Here is a 22,463-nt window from a genome sequence, read left to right on the forward strand (position 1 = left end):
GGTGGGGGTGATGGGGTTGAATGGGACCTCATATTTTTTTTTAATGTAATATTTTTACAAAATCAATAAAAAAAAAAAATTGACCAAGGACCAAAAAAAAAAAAAAAGTAAAATGGTATAGCTACCTTGGAAATAGTCTGGCTGTTCCTCAAAGGTCAAACATAGTTACCATATGACCCAGCAATTCCACTTCAAGGTATATACCCAAGAAAATGGAAAACTTATGTCCATATGGAATTTAGCAGTGAAAGAATTCAGTTACAAAAGATGACGTAATATATGATTGTATTTATGTGAAATATCCAGATAAGGCAGCTCTGTAGAAGCAGAGGAACACTAGTGGTTACCTAGGGCTAGGGGGAAATAGGGCATGGCTGATAATGAGTAGTGCAGGGTTTGCTTTTGGGGGATAACAGTATTCTAGGATTTATTATGGTGGTTGTACAACTGTCAAACCATTAAACTTACACTTAAATGAGTATATTGTATATGGGTTATACTGTCAGTAAAGCTGTTAAAAATGATTATTGGATTAAGGTTTAACTTTGTGTGCTTTAGATGTATTCAGTTTTGGATTTGTTTTTGTGAGGCACACTTACTGTTTTCAGAAAGGTAATTAGATAAAACTAGTCCATAGTTCAGCAGTGAGCTCAAGACCTTGGAAGTTACTGGCATCAAGATAATAGGTAATGTTTTGATATGATGAATGAGTTAACTTACCCAGGGAAAAGATAATTTTAGCGATTAGGGTAAAGTCACAAATCAGACCAAGGAAGAGGAAAACTAGAAAATAACTAAGAGAGTGGTCCAAGAATCAGAGAGAAAAGACCTGTGTCACAAAAGCCAAATCAGGAAAATGTGTCCAGGAAGGTGTCATCAACAGTATCAGTTGTCTTGGCGCAGAAGGGTTGAGTTTATATAGATGAAAGTCCTCAGGGACTATGTTATCTAGACTACCTTTTGAGAACAGTCACAGTGTCCTGGTAGTGAACAGAAGCCAGTTTCCAGTAAGGTTAAAAGAGTGAGAAAATAGATAAGATGAGGGTAAATCAATTTTTCATAATTTGAGATACACAACCTCAAGAAAAACAAGATAGCTAGAAGGGTATTCATTGTTCAGGTTAGGTTAGTGTAGAAGAGATGTGTTTTCTTATTAGTAATTGATGTTGAGACATTGGCTAACCATTCATGGAAAAATGAATTTAGACATTTTCTTCACACCAGACAGCAAAGTGAAGTAAAAAAGCTAAATGGAATAAAAAGTTAGAAATGATTTAAAAAGTAAATATAAATTATTTGTTGGGTAATGCAAAAGCAATAGATATGAAAGACTAAAAACCAGACTAAAGCAAAAAGGTGACTAAGTGCAATATAGGATTCTTCATTGGATCTTGTATCTGAAAATATGACCACCTATAAAAGACATAACTGGGACAATGAAATGAATGGGAAAAGTAACAGCCGAAGACTGTTATATGGGGAAAATTAAAATGCAGTTTGGCAAGAAAAAACTAACTACTTGCATACATAAATGGGTAAAGGATAAGAATGGACATTTTACAAAAGAGGAAATAAATATGGTTTTTATGTGGAAAGTCTTCACCCCCAAAAATTTTAGAAATGTAAATTAAACCAGATTTCAGCTATGACATTAAAAATTATTTTTAAAAAATCTTAATCCTCATAAATTGGTGATCTCTGTATAAATTGATATAATCCTTTTTAATGTAATTTGGTAATAGACATTATTATATTTTGTTCTTTTTTGGTAATAGATATTAACACCTGCCCCCAAACATTCTAAAAATTTAAACTGTATGTTAATGTGAAAAGGCATGAGAAGATTAATATTTAAAGTTTTAATAAAAAGGAAAAGAGATGTTAAATTGATTCCCTCTGATAGAATTCTATATATACATTTAATATCTTGTTTTGAAAGAAAATAACTTGGAAAAATCCTGTAGTAAGTGAGGAAGACATCTTTTAAAAATTCTAATTTTTGTTATGCTATTATAAATGGTTACTATTCTTGCCTTTTGACCTAGTTAATCCATTTTAGGTAATAGCTTTTACAGGAGGGTAGGGGTAGGTTGGGAAGAGGAACTTTAATTATAGAAAAAGGTCATGTACAAGACATTGAAGGCATGGACTTTATTGTACTTCTGGCTGAACAATTTCAAAGTCAGATACAGTTACTTTAACATGTGTCTCCTGAAAATAAGGACATTTTCCTTTTCTTGCATATGACTGTTACTTGTGGCTTTAATTTTATAACAGATTTATAGAAAAGGGGCTTTATGAATGTCATTTGTGTTGATGAATTTTCACTGGCAATATGACATGTTCTTTTTGTGAATCTGAATGTACTCCTTTCTCTGAAAATACAGCTTTGCCTTTTTGTGATATAAAAAGTACATTATGGAAAAATAAATTTTAAAAAATACATTGTTAGTCCTTCCCATTTTTTTCCTGAGGAAAGTCTTTGGACTTTTAACTTATCGTTAATTTAAATGCTTAAGGTAGTGGAGAAACTGGGAACGATTAAATAGAATTTCATTTTCCAGGATTTTTGGACCATATGTTTTCTATAAAATGAGAGACAGATTCAGTAGTTGTCATTCATTTGCATTGTATTTCCTGAGCACTAGGCATCTTGAAATTTTACACAGATGAAAAAGGTAGCTTTCATTCCTGTTGAGTTTGTCAAATAGATCCTGTATATTTGGTACTGTGTGGTCTTTCTAAAAGGGTAGCAGATTCCAATTTGGCAATTAATTTCTGTATATGTTTAATGTTTCATATAGATATTCTGGGAATGAGGATCACATTTGTAAGAGATATTTGATATTTTGTATATGATGAAATTACTGATATTTTAAACAAGAGGATTTTATTCTCTAATTTTGCAGTTGATAAAAATGGTGATGTGTGCATTTCTATTCTTCATGAACCTGGGGAAGATAAATATGGTTATGAAAAGCCAGAGGAACGCTGGCTCCCTATCCACACTGTGGAAACCATCATGATTAGTGTCATTTCTATGCTGGCAGACCCTAATGGAGACTCACCTGCTAATGTCGATGCTGCGGTAAGATGGCCTGTGCGTGCTCCTCCCCCAGTAAAAGTCAACTAGGCTACTATAGCCATATCACTATTTATATTAATTTCTTTTTCTCTGGAGTCATTTGCAGATGTGAGTAAGCTCCGCTCTACATACTTGAGCCAGAATAACTGAACTGTCTTACATAACTGCATACCATTTGTCATACCTGAGAAAATTTAATGTCAAATCCTTATTAAAGTCTGTATTACTGTCCTGAGTTTTGCACTACAAATTGTACAAAATTGATTCCATTCTTTTTTTCTTGAAAGTCACTTTTCTCTTATGCTTTAACCAGTTGTCTCATATTTAGCATAACTTTCTTATGAACAGTTTTAACTTTTTTATTTGCATTTTCAACTCTTGCTTTTTTCGGATGTACCGGGACTGGGAATTGACCACTGAACCACATTGTCTCCTGAGTTATTGTTTGTTTGTTTGTTTGCTTGTTGTTTTTTGTTTTGCTTTTGCTTTGTTTTGGTTTTAGGAGGCACTGGGTCTTCTATGTGGGAAGCAGGAAGGATGTGGCTTGTGCCACACCTATTCCCAACTCTAACATTTTATATGCCTGTTATCATTCCTCCTCCTCCTCCTCTTTTGTTTTGTTTTGTTTCATTTTTCATTTCTTGTTTTTCTTGGAGCTCTCTGTCTTGGTTTCCTCCATCCTCTGGTCCAAACTAGATTTGTTTCTCCACCTGTTACTCTGCTACCTTCCCTGGGTCTCCCTTCATTACTTTTCTGCATTGAATCTTGTTTCCTGGATCTCATTTCTTCTCTTTCTTGGTTGATATGCTCCTTTTGCTGTACTTCATCCTAAAGTAATGTCTTCGAAAGGACATGAGGGAATTAAATCTTGAGTCCTTACATGACTGAAAGCATTTTAATCCTATCCTTATACTTGACTGAAACTTTGTTTATAGTATTCTGGTGGGGGGGATCAAATTTCAACAAAGTTTATCTTTTAGCATTTATTGTTACCATGAGAAGGTTAATGTTAGTTGCATCTCCATTTTTGTGTGACCTATTCTATACTTTCTTCTTCCTTTTTAGGTTCTTTACACTGAGACTTCTCTTGGCTGCTATAATTCTTCTTCTGCTATATGTTTCAAAACTCAATCTGCTTTTGGTTTCCTATAAATTTGTTGTCATTCCTCCCCTTACCCCATTATTGGTTGACTTCCATGCTATTTTCTTCGTTGAGGTTTTATACCTTTAAAAAAAATCCGATACGATAATTTTAATGGGATCTTAGGATAGAAAGGAGATAAATATATGTACTTATTGCTCTATCTAATTCATATAACAATATATGTAAAATGAGCCTAATAACATCACCTCTCTGATAATCCACAGTGTGTGGCACAATGGAGCCAATGAATAGTAGCTGTAGTAGCTATTTCCTACTTTGGAATCGTCATCTACCAATCTGCTGTTCCCCCAGAAATCATCCTTGTCCAATCTTGTCTCAGTCACCAGGAAATTTCAGTCATATTACATATATATAAGTTTCTAAATTCTTATCCATTCTTCTGCCATTGACTTGAGTCCTTTTACTTTTTTTTCTTACCTACATTATTATAATGACTTCCTATCTGATCTTCCTGTTTTCAGTCTTAATTCTCTGACTGAAATGACTTAATTCTCACCGTAGTATTGTTTTGGGTGATCCCTCCCCTCTTGAAATTGTCCTTTTCCCCTTTGGATGGTGTATTAGTCACCCAAAGGGGTGCTGATGCAAAATACCAGAAATGGGTTGGTTTTTATAAAGGGTATTTATTTGGGGTAGGAGCTTACAGATACCAGGCCATAAAGCATAAGTTACTTCCCTCACCAAAGTCTGTTTTCATATGTTGGAGCAAGATGACTGCTGACATCTGCGAGGCTTCCTGGCTTCCTCTGGGCTCAGCTCCTGTTTTCTCCAAAGGACAGCTGTAGACTGTGAGGCTCTCTAGGCTTTGCCTCTTTCGACAAGGTTAGCTCTAGGCTATCAGGCGAACAGCTCTCTTTCCCCGGGGTTCCAGCTTAAGACTTCAGCATCAAACTCCAACTTTAAGAACCCCCAACTCTGTCCTTTGCCATGCCTTTTATCTGTTGAGTTCCTGCCCCTTGGTACCCTAATGACGTGGGCCAGTTAAAGCCTTAATCATAATTCAGTCAGGCCCAGGTACAGATCAGATTAGAAACATAATCCAGTATCTTTTTTTGGAATTCATAACCATATGAAACTGCTACAAATGGAATTGCCTTTTTGTTTCTTTTACATAAAAAATGATGAGGTAATTACAGACATTACAACATTTTACCCATGTTCAAGAAACATCTTCAAAAGATCAGGACATTTTCCTATGTAATCACAATGCCATTATCATACCTAACCAAGTAAACTATAATTCCCTGATATATATTCAAATATCCAGTTTATATTCATATTTTCCCAGTAGTCCCACAAAGTATTCAGAACTACTTTTTTCCCCAGGCCTGATGATAACTGACTTTCCTGATCTTCTGCCCTAAATTAGTTCTCTTGCTCCATAGTTCCTTAGTGATCTGTACATGTCACTTTGTGAGAGGCACATAGTTCATCTCACAATGTGTTATAATAGTTGGCTTACTGGTGTGTCTTGCTTTTTGTGGAAGATTTTCCACACACAAAAAAAAGGCTGGGCATTTTTGTGAGAATTTCCTGCCATGTACATTTACATGTAAAAGCAGTTCTGTTCACTTGCAGAACTATCCTTGGTGCTATTTTATTTGTTTGAGGTAGTGAAGGCCAGAGATTGAACTTGGGACCTCGTATGTGGGGAAGCCAGCACTCAAACATTGATTGATCCACATCAGCTTTTCTGAGCTTTTTTTTTTTCATTTGTTTTGCTTGTTTGTTTTTGGGCACCAGGAACCAAACCCAGGACATGGGATGCGGATACCCAACTGGTCAAGCAACATCCACATCCTATTTATTTATTTATTTATTTATTTATTTACTTACTTACTTACTTATTTTTTATTTTTAAAGGTTGTACCGGGGATTGAACCTACGACCTTGTACATGGAAAGCAGGTGCTCAGCCACTGAGCTATAGCCACTCCCCAAGGAGAGAGTTGGTTTTTTCATTTGTTTATTTTGTTTTTAGGAGGTACCAGGGATCAAACCCAGGACATTGTACATGGGAAGCAGGCGTTCAACCCCTTGAGCTACATCTGCTTTCCTTTGTGTTCCATTTTTTTTTTTTAAAGATTTATTTATTTATTTAATTTCCCCCCCTCCCCTGGTTGTCTGTTCTTGGTGTCTATTTGCTGTGTCTTGTTTCTTTGTCCGCTTCTGTTGTCGTCAGCGGCACAGGAAGTGTGGGCGGCGCCATTCCTAGGCAGGCTGCTCTTTCTTTTCACGCTGGGCGGCTTTTCCTCACGGGCGCACTCCTTGCGCGTGGGGCTCCCCCACGCGGGGGACACCCTTGCGTGGCACGGCACTCCTTGCGCGCATCAGTGCTGCGCATGGCCAGCTCCACACGGGTCAAGGAGGCCCGGGGTTTGAACCGCGGACCTCCCATGTGGTAGACGGACGCCCTAACCACTGGGCCAAAGTCCATTTCCCTGTGTTCCATTTTAATGCTCCTGGCAGTAATAAAGAAACTGTCATCTGTTTTTCTTTGTTTGCTTGTTTCCCCCTTTTGGCACTAGAAAACAGTACTCAATATCATCTCATTGTGAACCAGCTATTTTCCCACCCATATACCTTATATCAGAGGCACTTTTATATCCACTTTATTTTCTCGTTGTTTGCAACAGAGTTGGTAATCCTTCAGATAGGCTGATTGTCTTATTTGTAAATTGTAGATTCTTTCAGTGTAATACAAAACCATTAAAATTCTTCATGACCTTTTGCTTTTATTAAGAGATTTTTTCTGTACAGGTTATTTGCATAGGAAATTTCTACTCCTTTATTTCAGCAGAATGTTTGCAAAATTATTTTGACTCCTTTTTTTAACCTTATCTACTTGTAAACATTTTAAAAAGTATACAAATTGCCAAAGCATTGCATTCAATATTAAAATTAGTATTTGACAGTATAAGGGGAATTCACATAAAATCATTTGATATTACTTTTTACCTATAGAAGGAATGGAGGGAAGACAGAAATGGAGAATTCAAGAGGAAAGTTGCTCGTTGTGTAAGAAAAAGTCAAGAGACTGCTTTTGAGTGACATTTATTCAGCAGTTAGTAACTTCACTTATTTCAGGGTAAGTTCATTTTAAAAATCATACTACTGTTTTGTTTTTATGCCATATAAGTTTTTGGAAATCGGGTGGTTTGGGTATTTGAGTTGCTTGTTTTCATAGGTTTCGTATTTTAGTAATATTTTATAGTAGCCTGCTGGTTCTGGAGGCTACAGTGTAATATGTTTGCTGTCTTGTTAAGTAAACCCAGATGATTTATTTTTGTTTATTTACTTCTTCCCACCCCCTTGTTGTTTACACTTGCTGTCTCTGTTCTTTGTTTCTTTAGGAGGCACCAGGAACCAAACCTGGGACCTCTGATATGGAAGGGAGGCACCTAATTGCTTGAGCCACCTCTGTTCCCTGCTTTGTTGTATCTCTTATTATGTTTTTCTTCTTGTGTCTATTGTCAAGTCACTTTGATGCACCTGCTCGTCATATCAGATTGCTGTCTTGCTCATCTTCTTTAGGAGGTACCGGGAACCTCTGTTCCCTGCTTTTGTTGTGTCTCTCATTATGTTTTTTCTTCTTGTGTCTCTTGTTGTGTTGGCTTGCTGTGCCTGTCTTTCACAGCAAGTTCACTGTCTTCTTTAGGAGGCACCAGAAACTGAACCAGGGACCTCCCATGTGGTAGGCAGGAGCTCAATTGCTTGAGCCAATCTACTTGCCAGATATTGTGTTAATTAGATATTGTGTTAAAATGTTTAGTGTGGTCTGTTTCTTTTTCACTGATGGTAAAGTTTCTAATGATAAAGTACTTATTTCTAATGATAAAGTACTGTTTTACCTTTTGATCTCCCATCTTGACCATTGCTGGGTTTCTTATTCCTTTTCAGATTCTATTATGTATGATAAAGGGTGATTTAAATTTGTTTTCTATTTTTTAAAGATTGTTTTCATAATATATGGCCAAGACCATTAAATGTTTACCTTTCTTGTTTAGTTGGTCTTTATCTTCTTGTTAGTTACTTGTTTGTTACTGATGGGACCAGTGGGAGAAATTTCCCTTTTATTGTAAAACATCTGATTGCAGTTTATCTTAGATCTAACAAGGAATCAAAGATAGCAGGCCTGACTTTAAAGAAGGATATACAGTCTAGATGAATTGACCACACATGTGGCATTTAATTATCTGGTTTCTTTTTAAAAAATTAAATACTTAAGTGATGAAAACTATTTCTGAAATGTCTAAAGAATCAGAGATCATGGTACTCACCACCAAGTTTAAGAAAAAGAACATTACCATTCTCTTTTACATCCCCTGGATGCGTTTCCCCCTATCCCATCTTCTCAAATTCCCAGTTCTTTCTATGTTTACCATTCCTTTTCTTCATAATTTTACCAAGTTTTTATTCTTAAGCAATGTATTGCATATTTTTGAACTGTACAGATGTGGTATTAGAATGTATGAATTCCTTGCTATAAAGAGTAGCTATTCTTGATTTTCTATTGCACATAAACTGTAAGAGTTTCTCTAGGATGGGGTGAAATCGTTGAATTAAAGGTATAAGCAGAACTTGTTTTATAAGACTTTGGAAAATTTTTAACTGGAGGACTAAATGTCATTGTGACCTTAATGCGCATTTTCCACGTGATCAGTGAAGTTTGTGCATCATTACATGTTTGACAGTTTTAGTTTGCTAAAGGCTGCCAAGGTAATATACCAGAAATGGGTTGGCTTTTATATTGGGGGTTTATTAACTTACAAGCTTACAGTTCTGAGGCTGTGATGATGTCCAAATCAAGGCATTGTCAGGAGATGCTTTCTCCCCAGGCTGCAGCTTTGGGCAGTCAGGCATGTGGCAGCATTTGTTTTGTCTATTCCCTTTCTTCCAGGCTCGTTGCTTTCAGCTTCTGGCTTCAATGGCTCCTCTTAGTTTCTATGTTCCATTGATTTCTGCTTCTGGCTCTTGGGACCTTCTTTCTCAACTCCTGGGTGTTCCTCTCTGTTTCTGCAGTGTCTTCTCTCCCTTTATAAAGGACTCCAGCAAAAGGACCAAGACCCACCCTGGGCTATGCCTCACTGAAGCGGTCCAATCAAATGGCCCTCAAAGGGTCCCACACCCAAGAATGGACCAATTTTAGATCATAAATTTCTGGGTCCACAAAACACTCAGACTACCACATTGGCCTTTGATGTTTCTTTTGTGAAATGCTTGTTCAGATCTTTGGACTATTTTTCTGTTAGGTTGTTGATTTGTAGGTTTATCATTTTGCTTTCTTTATGGTACATTTGGATGAATAGAGGTTCTTACTTTTAATGCAGTTGAAGGAAATCCTTTCCTTTATGGATTTTACTTAGTGTGTCTTAGTTAACAATTCCTAACTGGATCATATTACCATTAGATAGAATTGGGCCCAGTGCTTTGTCAACATAATATATTGTGTAAGTAAAAATGCTGATGTAATTATGTCTGTACATTTTCTAACACATGAAACAACTTTTGTAAAGTGAAGAAAAAAAAAGAAGCTTCTGTTCTGGGGAGTATTGAGTGTATTGAGTGCCTGCTTTCTATGTATAAAGTCCTGAGTTCAATCCCCAGTACCTCCTTCTAAAAAAAAAAAAAAGTGCTTTTATTTTATATGTAGTTTATAGTTTTATAGTGTTGCCTCTGTATATGGTGAGAGGTAGGGGTTCATCTTCATTTCCCCTCTATCTGTATAACTATTGATGACACCATTTCTTAACAAGTTCATCCACTAACCACTGATATTCAATGACACTTTTTTTATAAAATCATATTTCCAGGTATGTGTGGATTTATTTCTGGGCTTTCTGTTTTTTTCATGGGTTGGTTTGTCTATCCCTGAACCAATATCACACTGTCTTTATTTATTTATTTGTTAGTTTGTTTTTATTTTATCCCCCACCCCCACCCCCCATGGCTTTTTTGCATGCTGTCTGCTCTCTGTCCATTCGCTGTGCGTTCTTCTGTGTCTATATTTATTTATTTTATTTCCTCTCCTCACTTGCGGCTTGCTTGCTGTCTGCTCTCTCTGTGTCCATTCGCTGCACACTCTTCTGTGTTTTTTTACTTGTCTCCCTTTTTCGCTGCATCACCTTGCTAAGATGGCTCTCCACAGCACTTGCGGGCTGGTGGCTCTCCACGGCACTTGCGAGCTGGCGGCTATCTGCAGCGTGTGGGCGAGCCTGCCTTCATAAGGAGGCCCCGGGACGCGAACCCAGGGCCTCCCATGTGGTAGATGGGAGCCCAACTGATTGAGCCACAGCTCCTTCCCTGTCTTTATTTTTATTTGTTTTTAGGACTAAATATTTCAAATACAAAGATGCAAATCAGAAGTCAGGCTTAAGCCAGTCTACTCACCCTGTTTTCATGTTTTCTGTCTCTTGTTTCTGATAAGATATTATATGTACTTTTAGATCTCCTTTTGATAATCTTGAAGTTCAATATGCTGAAAATTAAACCTCTTTCTTATTACTCCCAAATATACCAATAATATTGCAGCCTCCAGATTACTTCTGTTTTTCACCATCTTGTTTATACCTACCCTGTTTAATTTTGTTCTATTTTTGCTAATAATCTTGTCCTTACTTCATTATCATATCTGGTATCTCCCTCACATCTTAGTCAGTGGTCCTTGGATCTGATCTTTCCCCTTCTTTGATTCTTACTTGCCACCATCTTAGATCCAGTTCTTGTTTACTAAACTCTTCTTAGTCTCCTGATGTGCAGCATCTTTTGTAACTGCCCGCACCTTATCCTAGATCTTCGTCCTAGATACAGTTGCCATGTTAGTCTTCACACAGCTCAGCTTATGGATTTGTTATTTTATGTGTATGACACCCTCTTAGAAACAACAAAGAGTATCTGGACTTGTTTTCTTTACTCATACCTGTTTTCTAGTCAGAAAAGAGCTAAGACATGAAGAGAAACAAAATAATCATATTTAAGCCTAAACTTATGTATCATTTTACCTTATAAATATAGATAGTACTTTATAAATTTAGGAAATCTAGAATTTTATTACATTTTCTTGATAATATATTGCAAATTATTTAAAGAATACTAATGGAGTGTCACAAACAAATTAAGGGAGGGTTTGTGTATTATCTGCTTTACTAGTAGGATTAGAGTTGATTTATATTTGAACCATATATATGGTTCTTATACTTAATAAGTATATATATGTCTTATATTTAATAAGATTAAGGTCCACTTACCTATAATGTTAATCAAACTTATTTTATTGCATAGACTAGGTTAATTAAAAGCAATATAGTACACTGCTAATAATTAAACTTAGAATAACTTAGAGAGTAAGAAAGCAGCAATCAGAAATCTTTTTTTTTTTTTTTTTTAAGATTTATTTTTATTTATTTAATTCCCCTCCCCTCCCCCGGTTGTCTGTTTTCTGTGTCTTTTTGCTGCGTCTTGTTTCTTTGTCCGCTTCTGTTGTCGTCAGCGGCTTGGGAAGTGTGGGCGGCGCCATTCCTGGGCAGGCTGCTCCCTCCTTCACGCTGGGCGGCTCTCCTTATGGGTGCACTCCTTGCGCGTGGGGCTCCGCTACGCGGGGGACACCTCTGTGTGGCATGACACTCCTTGCGCGCATCAGCACTGCGCATGGGCCAGCTCCACACGGGTCAAGGAGGCCCGGGGTTTGAACCGCGGACCTCCCATGTGGTAGACGGACGCCCTAACCACTGGGCCAAAGTCCGTTTCCCAATCAGAAATCTTGACTAACATTGGACAATACTGTTAGTGCAGCAAACCTCCTTAGAAGTTCCAAGTACTCAGGATAATTTTGTGCATGCATTTGCACTGTTGCAAAAGTGTGTGTCAGCTGGAGTTCTTGGTTGAACAGTCTTAAATGAAATTAGTAATACATTAATTTTATTAAATGATTTATTTTAGTTACTGTTCCTCACTTTTTCAGGTTACTATTTTTTTTTAAGATTTATTTATTTTTCTCCCCTCCCCCCCCCGCCCCAGTTGTCTGTTCTCTGTGTCTGTTTGCTGCGTGTTGTTTGTCTGCTTCTGTTGTTGTCAGCGGCATGGGAATCTGTGTTTCATCTTGTTGTGTCAGCTCTCCACATGTGCAGCGCCATTCTTGGGCAGGCTGCACTTTCTTTTGCGCTGGGTGGCTCTCCTTACAGGGCGCACTCTTGTATATGGGGCTCCCCTGCGCAGGGACACCCCTGCGTGGCAGGGCATTCCTTGCGTGCATCATCACTGCATGTGGGCCAGCTGCACTCCGGTCAAGGAGACCTGGGGTTTGAACCGTGGACCTCCCATGTGGTAGACAGATGCCCTAACCACTGGGTCAAGTCCGGTTCCCTCAGGTTACTATTAACCTCAGACTTGGGTGAAAAAATTATAGTCCTGGGAACTATGTGTTTTTCATTGATAAACTGAAGAAGGGAATTGGTGTTTTTTTAAAAGACTGATTGATTGATTGATTTTCCCCCCTCCCTCCATTGTCTGCTCTTTGTGTCCATTCGTTGTGTGTTCTGTGTCTGCTTGTATTCTCATTAGGTGGCTTTGGGAGCCAATCCTGGGACCTTCTGGAGTGGGGGAGAGGTGATCATTCTCTTGGGCCACCTCAGCTCCCTGGTCTGCTGCATCTCTTGTTATCTCTCCTCTGTGTCTCTTTCTGTGGTGTCAACTTGCTGTGTCATCTCTCCACGTGGGCCAGCTCTCCACATGGGCCAGCACTCCATGTGGACCAACTCGCCTTCATCAGGAGGCCCTTGGTATTGAACCCTGGACCTCCTATGTGGTAAATGGGAGCCCAATTGCTTGAGCCACATCTTTTTCCCAGGAATTTGTATTTTATCATCAGTTTGAAGCTCATCAGGACTGTCTGGCCCACCTATGGGTAGGGAGACAAACATTCTTTGGAAAATACTGGCTTAATGAATAATGTGCAGACTTCTTAAACTGGCATTCAAATATCCAGTGTATTTCTTGTCTATTGTCAGTTTCCTAAAAATAACTAGTATTTCCCTATCTTTCCTATATAGACCTCCTCTTTCTGTAATGCATTCCACATTTCATTCAGCAAGTATTTCAGTATCAGTAAGCCAGTTCCTATGGCAGTAGTCTGGAATATTTGTCTTCTACTTCTTTTGCCACTTGTTGAGATGAGGCCCATTTCAAATTCCAGTTACTGTTGGGAGAATTTTCCTTTTCTGATCTGTGGTATTTACAGTCTATCTTTCAGTCATTTATGAACTTGTTTTACTTCTCTCATTATATATACAATGAGTCAGTTGAGAAATAATCTCAGTAAGCAGCTGACCCCACTGTCTGGGTTGAATTAAAAATGAAATCACTTGAAAATTGGATTTAAAAGTCACAACTATGTTGTATTCTTCCACGTGATGATGCACAGAGTATGGTATGATGCAGGCAATCAAGTGTTTGAATAAATTGGTCAGTCTTTTTTTTTTTTTTTTGAGGTGCCCACATAATTTTTAAATGTCACTGTCATTACATAATTTTTAGGTTTAAGCCTTATGATAGAAACCTGTTGTCTTGTGTTAAATTTGGCCTGTCACTCAGACTTAACAGCTGGCTTTTTTCATGGCTTGTCACACACCTTTCTGAGCATCCTCAATACCTCTAGTCATGTAATAGGATATGGATATGAAATAAAACCCACAATAAACCCTTGAAGAGTGTACTATCTGTTTGGGTTGAATTAATTTAAAATTGTTTAAAAAGTATACACCAAAATCCATGATTATGTGTTCTAAAAATGGAAGTATTGTATATGTTACTTGGCCCATAATTTCTTTACTCTGCTTTTATCAGTGTTTCTACCTCTTCCCATGTAGAGATTAGTAATAAGTAGTCTTACCTATCTTTTAGTTCAAGTGTGGGATGGGAAGAGGAGAGAAAGGAAGAGAAACAAATCTTTCCTTTTCCCCAGACCAGCAATATGGCCACTTTCTATACCACTGCGCATGTAACAAGCTACCCTAAACTTAGTGGTTTAAGAACATTTATTCTCTCATACTTTATGTAGGCCTGAGATGAGCTCTGGGTGTGATTTAATTGAGTCCTCCTGATCTGGGTCTTTCTCAAAACTCCAATAAGGGTGTTGACTGGCGCTGCAATCACAAAGTTGAGTCATAAAGCATAAAACTATACTGAGGTTGGATCTGCTTCCAAGCTCACTCAGGTGGTGATTGGCAGGATTTAATTCCCCACTGACTATAAGCCGTAGGCTGTAGGCCACTCTCAGTTGTTTCTAATGTGGGCCTCTTCATAGGTCAGCTTGTAAGATGGCAGTTGGCTTCATCAGAGGGAGCAAGTGAGAGAGTAAGAGGGCAAGCTAGTTGTAGTGTGTATTATAGTCTCCTGCCCTGATTCCTTCCCTTAAGGAAGCTGTACATACCACAAACAGCTGGGAGTGTTGCCTTCTGATAAGTCAGAGCTGAGTTTCTCTCTAGGAATTATCCTCAGCTAAAAAGAATGACTTGCCTGGGTTAGTCCCTCCCTAGGCATCATCTGTATCCAATGACTAGTCAGTTTGAGGGGTGATACAGTTTAGTACAAAGGCTTGGACATTAACCCCCTTGCCTCAGTTTGGGAATTCTCTGCAAAGCCATTGAAGTGTAGGACTCAAGGAACCCTGTGTTTCAGCTGATCTCTCAGCTTATCTTCTCCTTCTGCCTTATCCTACTTCCCTCATTCTTGTTTCTTGGAGCACCTCCCAGTAAATCTTGTACAAATAAATCTCTTCCCAGAATCTGTTTCCCAGGGAACCTGACCTGGGGATACCAGCCTGTTATAGTCAGAAGATTTCCTGTATTACGTAGCTGCACATGTGTGTGAGTGAATCCAGAATCATTTCTCAGAAATAAGATTAAATAGCTGCACATACATGGCTTCGGTTTTTCCAATGCAACCATATAGTCTCCATTTCTTATTTGAGACCACATTTGGAATAAGTGGTTATCCAAGATGGCTGAGTCCTTGATGGGTATCATAGTCATACCTCAGGAGGGCTACATTTTTTCTTTACCTAGAAAAGATTATTTAATAATATTTATTTCAGTCTTCAATCTGAGAGATCAACCTAAAATTTAAGGATTGGACCACATCTTACCCACATTTCCTTAAAATCAAGGCTCCTTGGATTGTTGAGCCTTTTTGAGCTCCTGTGTTGTAGTAAGATTATATAGAAAAGCAAAAACTACCCAATCTGCTTCAGGAGCTTATCCATCTTATTCTTGGGCATCCACTGTTACGGGTGATCTGTTGTAGTGATCCTTTTGACTCCTTTGATCCTTTTGATATACTTTTAATAAGAAAGGTGTGTGTGGAGGGTGTACCGGGATTACCTGTGAATGGTATAAACTTCCTGTGCTTAACCCCTCATTCCTCCCCTTTGCCCTATATTATTAATAGGGCTATTAGGAGTTAGCTGTGTTTTTTTCTTATGTTTTCACAGTACATAAAACTATTCCTAGCTTTCTCCTTAATCTAATTTTCTGGAAAGATTTAATACTCATATTTGCTAACATGATAGGTTCTTCAACAAATATCATCCTCTACTCCTAGAAGTCAGGAGATGGGTGTTTATAGGTAGAGAAAGCAATGGTACTGTATATTAGTCAGCCAAAAGGGTGGGGTGCTGATGCAAAATACCAGAAATCTGTTGACTTTTATAAAGGCTATTTATTTGGGATAGAAGTTTACAGTTACCAGGCTATAAAGGTAAATTACTTCCTTCACCAAAGTCTTTTGCCACATGTTGACACAAGATGGCAGGTTATGTCTGCTACAGTTTAGTCTTCCTTCCCCTCCCAAGGCTCCGTAGTCCCAGCTTCTTCCAGTCTCAGCTGCAGGCTGGGACAAGTCTAGTCTCTCTCCAGGGCTCGTTTCTCTCTGGGCTCAGCTGCTCTGCTCTCTTCACAAGGTCAGCTCTAAACTGTCAGGTGAACAGCCTGTCTCTCTTCCCAGGGTCTCTGCCATGTCTAATGGAGCCTTCTCTGTATGCTTACATCTCAGGCTCCAAGATCAAAACCCTTAACTTTTCTCCTCTGCCATGTTGTTTTCTCTATGATCCTTGCCCCCTTGGTGGGTTAGTAGGACTCAATGTCCTACTGAAGTGGCCCAGTCAAAGCCTTAGTTGTTATTTGATCAAGTAAAAGTGAAACCTCTGAATCCGAACCAGTCCCAGAGGAATAGACCAGTTCACAAACATAATCCAATATCTATTTTTGGAATTCATAAACAATATCAAACTGCTACATACTCATACAGGATTCACAGCTCTGGGATGTACATTTTGATATAAATCATGTGGACTAAAGTGACTCCAAAGTTCTCATTCATCTTATTAGGTGATTGTTTACTTCTGTTTTGAGAAGTTGGTTTGCTTTTTTCAGTGTTTTATCTCTTTAATCAGATAATACCAGCATTTTTTGAATATGTTTTCCCTGCCTAAAGTGTTAGAGCATTGTACAAAGGTGGGTCTTCTCAACACATTTAATTGATACATTGTTGCTTAACCCATGTTGCCAGCCAACAATTACTCTGGGTTTTTTATTCTATTCAATTTCCATATTTAGGGAACAAAACAGAGACAGACACATGTGGAAACATGGTCATAGGAAGAAGAGTTTACAAACCTCAGAAAGAAAGTAGGGTATGTGTGGCCAGCAATATCATGATTTAAGGAAAAGAAGTAAGAAGAGATCAGTTTTGGGAAATGAATTGATGAGGAGGTGGTTTCTGTCTGATAGTACACTGGGTGGGCAGTATAGTATGAATTGGAAATGTTGGAAGCATCTGTATGAAAGGTAATGAGTTAACAACAAATAATGCTTTCTGATTTGAAACATGCATGAGTTATGTAGTTTTTAGGCATTTTGAAAAGATTATGCTTTGGCCTTAGGAAATTAATGATTTGGTTTAAATTTAGAAATAAATGGAATACTTTAAGTCCTTTGGAGGTGAACCATCTCCAGATTTGTAGGTTAAAAATCAGGAACTGGTAGGAAAAGATATGCAGTAAAATTAGACATGTGGATTCTTTCATATAAGACATGCAGTTGGTATGATTTCAATTAACAAATATGTGCAGTTTTAAAAACAGGCAGATATATCTAAGTTAGAAATGGGATATGCTTAAAAATATAAGCAACTGTCAGGTTAACACCATTTATTTAGAGTATTGTTATTCATGTAATTTCGTTTTCACATTTATCTTTCTAGAGAAAAGAAAGACAAACTTGCATTTTCTGTACTGAGACTTTTTCTCTATTTAGAATCATCATCAGTATTTTCCTATTCCTGCTGAAGAAGCTAATGCTATTTAAAGCTGGGTCCTCACTATTAAAAGGCTGGGTTTCCTGATTGTAGATATTTAATGACTTTATGCATTCAGTCTTCTCTGGGGGATTTTCTTTAAAACCTCACACAAAAACTGTTTTTAAATGGTTCTTTTGTAGCCTTGAAATTTCTCATGGTTTGTCATGGGGAGTGATTACTGAATGCAACTTCTCATTCAGCAGTGAGGAATTGATTGACCAGGGATTAATTTGGACGTGTCATACTTTTTGGAAAAATATTCAAGTCAAATTACCTAAACATTACAATATCTACTCTATAACAATGTCTCTTGAGTTTCAGTAGATGTCCTTGATTTTCTAATGAAATACTTATGCACATGTCTATGTATGTGTAAATGGTAGAAACTCATCCTGGTAAAGGTAATAGATTCAAATTTGCTGCGTTTCATGCTTTTCTGGGGGACATTTACATTGTTTGGTACAGTCCTTTGGAAAGACATTTAGCAGTAGCTCTACCTCTTGTGATCTATACTTGTCTAAATTATAGAAATAGGCACTGCAGATTTGCCCACAACTTTCTTTTTACTCACAACAGAGGTTTGGCATGATTCAGTTAGGGCAATTTTTAGAAGACAAAGTAAACTTTTAACGTATCTGATCTAAGATAGAGTTTGTTTTAACTCTAAATGGCTTCTTTGTCAGGAATTTTAAATTATAACCCTTGAATTCACAATCATCTTGTCTTTGAATTTGTGCTCAACATTGTGTGTGGCAGCATATTTCTAGGTTCTTTGGAACACTTGATCTAAAGATGTAATAGGTGTTCTCATTCCTGCTGTGCCCTTACACCGCCCGAACAAATATTCAGAGTAGTGCACATTAATAGAATAAAGACTCTGGAAAGTCCAATGGTTAAATAATACTTTTTTTTTTTTAACTTGAGCCCAGTGTTTCCCTAATTTTTTAGGCAGGAAACTGTCCCTGATTTAGCCAGTGTGATGTTGTCTTACTTTTCTCTGCAAAACAGGAAAAAAAACTACTTTTCATATGATGATTGTGAGCATTAAATGAGAAGTTTTTGAGGCATTTAGCGTGCTACTTGGTACATAGTAAACACTGAATAAGATGGTAGTTTTTAAAATTTGGGTGTGGTTCTTGACTTTCAATCTAATTGAGGACATGAGATCAGCGGATACAAAACAATTAGACAACTGTCATTGGGATGGGGTGAGGGAGGCTCCAGGGAGAAAAATGGGTTTGGACTGAACTTAGAGGGTTAGATTAGAATTTAGAAAATTGAAAAGTCTGGCAATCTTAAATTGCTTCTCTGAATATCCCCAAATATTTATAAATTCCCAAATCAATTGGCTTTAAATAATTCTTCCATTTTAAAAATTCTAAATGTAATATAAATGGAAAGACATTTGGAGTATTGGAAAAACCTAAATCAGTGTTGTCCAGTAAAATTTTCTTTGATGATGGAATTATTCTATATGGTCTGTACATTATGGCAGCCTGTGTGGCTATTTAGCACTTGAAATGTGGCCAGTACAACTGAGGAACTAAAAAATTTATAAATAAAAATTTCTAAATGATTCATATATTCTTCTGTAATTTATAAACTGATTATAAAATGCCGTTTGTTTTATTGTAGGTCTCCAATTGAGAAACATGGCACTGTTTTTCCTGCACTCTACCCACCTATTGCTGGACTTCTGATGTAACAAGTTGGCAAACACTGGCTGGAACTGGGCTGCAATAAAACATGCCAGTTATCAATGCTGACAAGAGCCTAACAAGTGCCAACTTACAGATGATTACGCATTTTGAATTCTAATGAACTGTTTTAACCTTCAGGAAGAATTGTAAAGACCTGTACATAGCACAACATGATCCGGATAATATATATACTGTTCATGTACATCCACAAATACACCTTGTACCAAATAATGCTTTCTTGTAGTAGAATAAGAATCGTGTAAATTCTAAAAGATTTTAGCGGGTTTTCTTTCCCTATTGTTTCTTATCAGTTTTAAAAGACTTCCTTAAAGCATGTCAAATGAAAAGCAATTAGGATTAAAAGTTTCCATTAATTTCCTTTTAAACCATTGAGGCATCATTAAACTCTTTTCACTTACTAAACTTTTGTTATCTTCTTTGTTTTGACACATTACCCTTTGCTTTTATCCCGTCTATCTGCCAGAAAGTTCTCAATCATTTAGTTCAAATATTAAAATACTTAATAAGCAATTACTTGATTTTTTATGATGACTTCCAAAGAGTGGTCATCACTAGGTGCTTTGTCCTTTTTGTATTCTAGTTGCACCCATCTCTTGGATTGGATGTAGCAATAACATTTTTGGCTGTTGAAAGCTCTTGAACCCATCATTATCCCCTGAGAACTAAAAAGCATTGGTTCTATATTCAGTTTATTGGAAATTTACCCCAGACAATACAAAATTCTGATTTGGCTTCACTTTTGCCTTCCAGTTGCCTATGTTAAGGTTAAATAAATAAAGCATGCACAGCTATAGGCTTTCTACTCAATTTCTGGGTTTGCTATTAAAAGTACGGTTTACCTTCATAACCTTCTCCATGGCCCCTCTGAATTCTTTGCCTCTATTCTTCTACACTGCAGATTTTTCTCACCTATTGTACAAAGAAATTGTGATGTATATTTTCATGTAATTTGATTTTGGAATTCTGTCTCCTTATGTAGTGAGTTCTTCCAAAATATAATTTTTTTCCAATAATGGTCAATTTGTTGGCTTTTATTGTATTTAATGAAGGTTATAAAACAGAATGCCAGAGAAGTGCAGGTTAGAAAAATCTCAGGTTGATTCCTTATGCAAACAAACTCAATACTTGAAAAATCACATGACCCTAGCAGTATATGTATTGGGTTATACCTAGATTCTTAGGTGAATATAAAAGCATTAAAGGGGTAAATGGTTTGCCATTTGACACAAAGGTTCTGTCTCAGACATAGTAGATTTGATTAATATTTGAGCATAAATGCATTTCATATCATACAGTTTTCTAAAACAACTTCAGAAAATGGTAAAATGAGCATGTGCAGTGTTAAAGGCAGGGCTAGGCTCTGCTGTTTGTTGTGAGGCTGGAAATGGGGAGTAGTCTTTGGCATATAAGGGCTAGACCTTGAGGTGTACCAGATGGAACATTATGTTTGTGAGAATCAGTGAGAATTAGTGCATCTCTGCTCAGTAGGTTTTGGAGAAGTGCTTTGACAGAAGAGGGAAAGGATGTCTGCTCATAGTTCAGGCCTCTACAAGCTTTGCATGACCTTCTTAAGCAGAAGTAAAATGGTTGAGGGTTTAGTCCAAGTAGAGAGTGAGTTTTCTAAATCCCAGTGTGTTCTTCACTCTGAAGCATTATAAAAATTCGTAAATATGTAGTAACTATAAATGTAGATTTGTTGATTTGATTCATTGGAGCCCAGTTTTCTTCAGAAGTTCTTTTGTGACTTTTTTTTCAAAGACTCTCAAAATTGTTGCCCCCAAGTGTCAGCACTGTACACTTGTCTGGGACTTGGAATGCAGTCCTTTTTACTTAAATCAGAAAATGTTCACATAGTGGTTGCTTGTGGCAAGATGAAGTCTGAATTTTGCTCTCCTATTGCTGTAATTCTGCTGGTAATCTGCCAAGTCAAAGCGATTTGGTTCTCCTGGGAGTAGCAAATGACTTAGTAACTCAGGGACAACTATTATTGAACATTAAGTGCCACTTTAATGCAGTTACTTTGGTGTAACCATGAATGTGGTGTGTTTTTTTAGGGCTAGATCTGGGGAAGTGGAAGGGAAAGCAAGGAATGAGTGTTCATCTCTCTACACCCCTTTCTACCTGGTGCTCTGACAGTGCAACATACTGAAACATAGTTTATGACTTCTTTTCCTCTGTCAGAGGTGTCATCTGTGCCTTTCTCAGTATTCACCTGACAATGGAATTTAAATGCCTCTATTTGGTATTAAACCACACTCAGGTGACACTGGCCCAGTGCCTCATCATTAGTGTGAGGTGATTCCTCTCTGCTTTAGGAAAAGGATTTTTCCCCCTTAACCTTGTGCCAACCATCAACAACATCTATGTAGTTTCATGGATTGTAAAACTTCTGTTTCCTAAATTTATCCCAAGTTCTTGTGAGGCTTATAGATTTCAGTCTGTGCTCATAATGGGACAGATGATCCCAGTGGCTTTCTGGCCTGCTCTTGTGAGTTCAAAATACATACAAGGTTGGTTTCCTTGTCATTATAAGGTATTATCTTTGTTAGGTTATTCCACTAGTTCTGTGATTACTTGAGAGTCATGTAGTATCTTTAATGGCCTTCATTCTTGGTTGTGAAATTTTATTTTATATGCTTGCTTGCCCTCTACAAATCTACCCACTTTGGGTTGTGGTGCCTGTGTATCTTTGCCCATCTGGTGTCCAATTGGTGGAATTAACTTTTTTTTGTACTGCCACTTCTCAGCATCTTTAAAATTTGACATAACGTTGCTTCATTCCAGTTTTTTTTTTTTTTTTTTTTAGTTCTGTAATTTGTTGACTGTATTTAACTATGTGAGTTCTGTTGTGATGTTTACTGTATTGTAAAGCACCTCAATCATGTGATGGGTGCTCTATAAATCAATAAATGATGACTTAGAGGCTGTATCATGAGCTATTTTGGTTTTAGGATGCAGGTCTCAAAAGCAAATTGTGCGATTCTTTCTATGTAAACAGCACATGATGCCAAAGGGTCCAGGAGGGAATTATGATAAATAATTTACAAACTTTATTTAAAGGAGGATTCAGAGGGTGGGACACTAACTTTTTGCCTTTTCCAATGCTTTAAAATTTCCAAATAGGGGGCCAAACATCATTCTTA

General features: G+C 37.4%; 1 protein-coding gene across 1 annotated transcript in view; it reads left to right on the forward strand.

Moving 5' to 3' along the window:
* Nucleotides 1-22,249, forward strand: part of UBE2G1 (ubiquitin conjugating enzyme E2 G1) — a 117,628-nt gene extending 95,379 nt beyond the window's left edge. Inside the window, exons 4-6 of the mRNA XM_023584215.2 lie at nt 2,910-3,088; nt 7,214-7,337; nt 19,235-22,249. Of these exons, the coding sequence (XP_023439983.2) occupies nt 2,910-3,088; nt 7,214-7,300 (266 nt within the window). The 3' untranslated portion in view covers nt 7,301-7,337; nt 19,235-22,249. The remainder of the gene's footprint in view (nt 1-2,909; nt 3,089-7,213; nt 7,338-19,234) is intronic.
* Nucleotides 22,250-22,463: the final 214 nt, after the last annotated feature.

The sequence above is a fragment of the Dasypus novemcinctus genome, chromosome 21, assembly GCF_030445035.2.
Source record: "Dasypus novemcinctus isolate mDasNov1 chromosome 21, mDasNov1.1.hap2, whole genome shotgun sequence".
Classification (NCBI taxonomy): domain Eukaryota; kingdom Metazoa; phylum Chordata; class Mammalia; order Cingulata; family Dasypodidae; genus Dasypus; species Dasypus novemcinctus.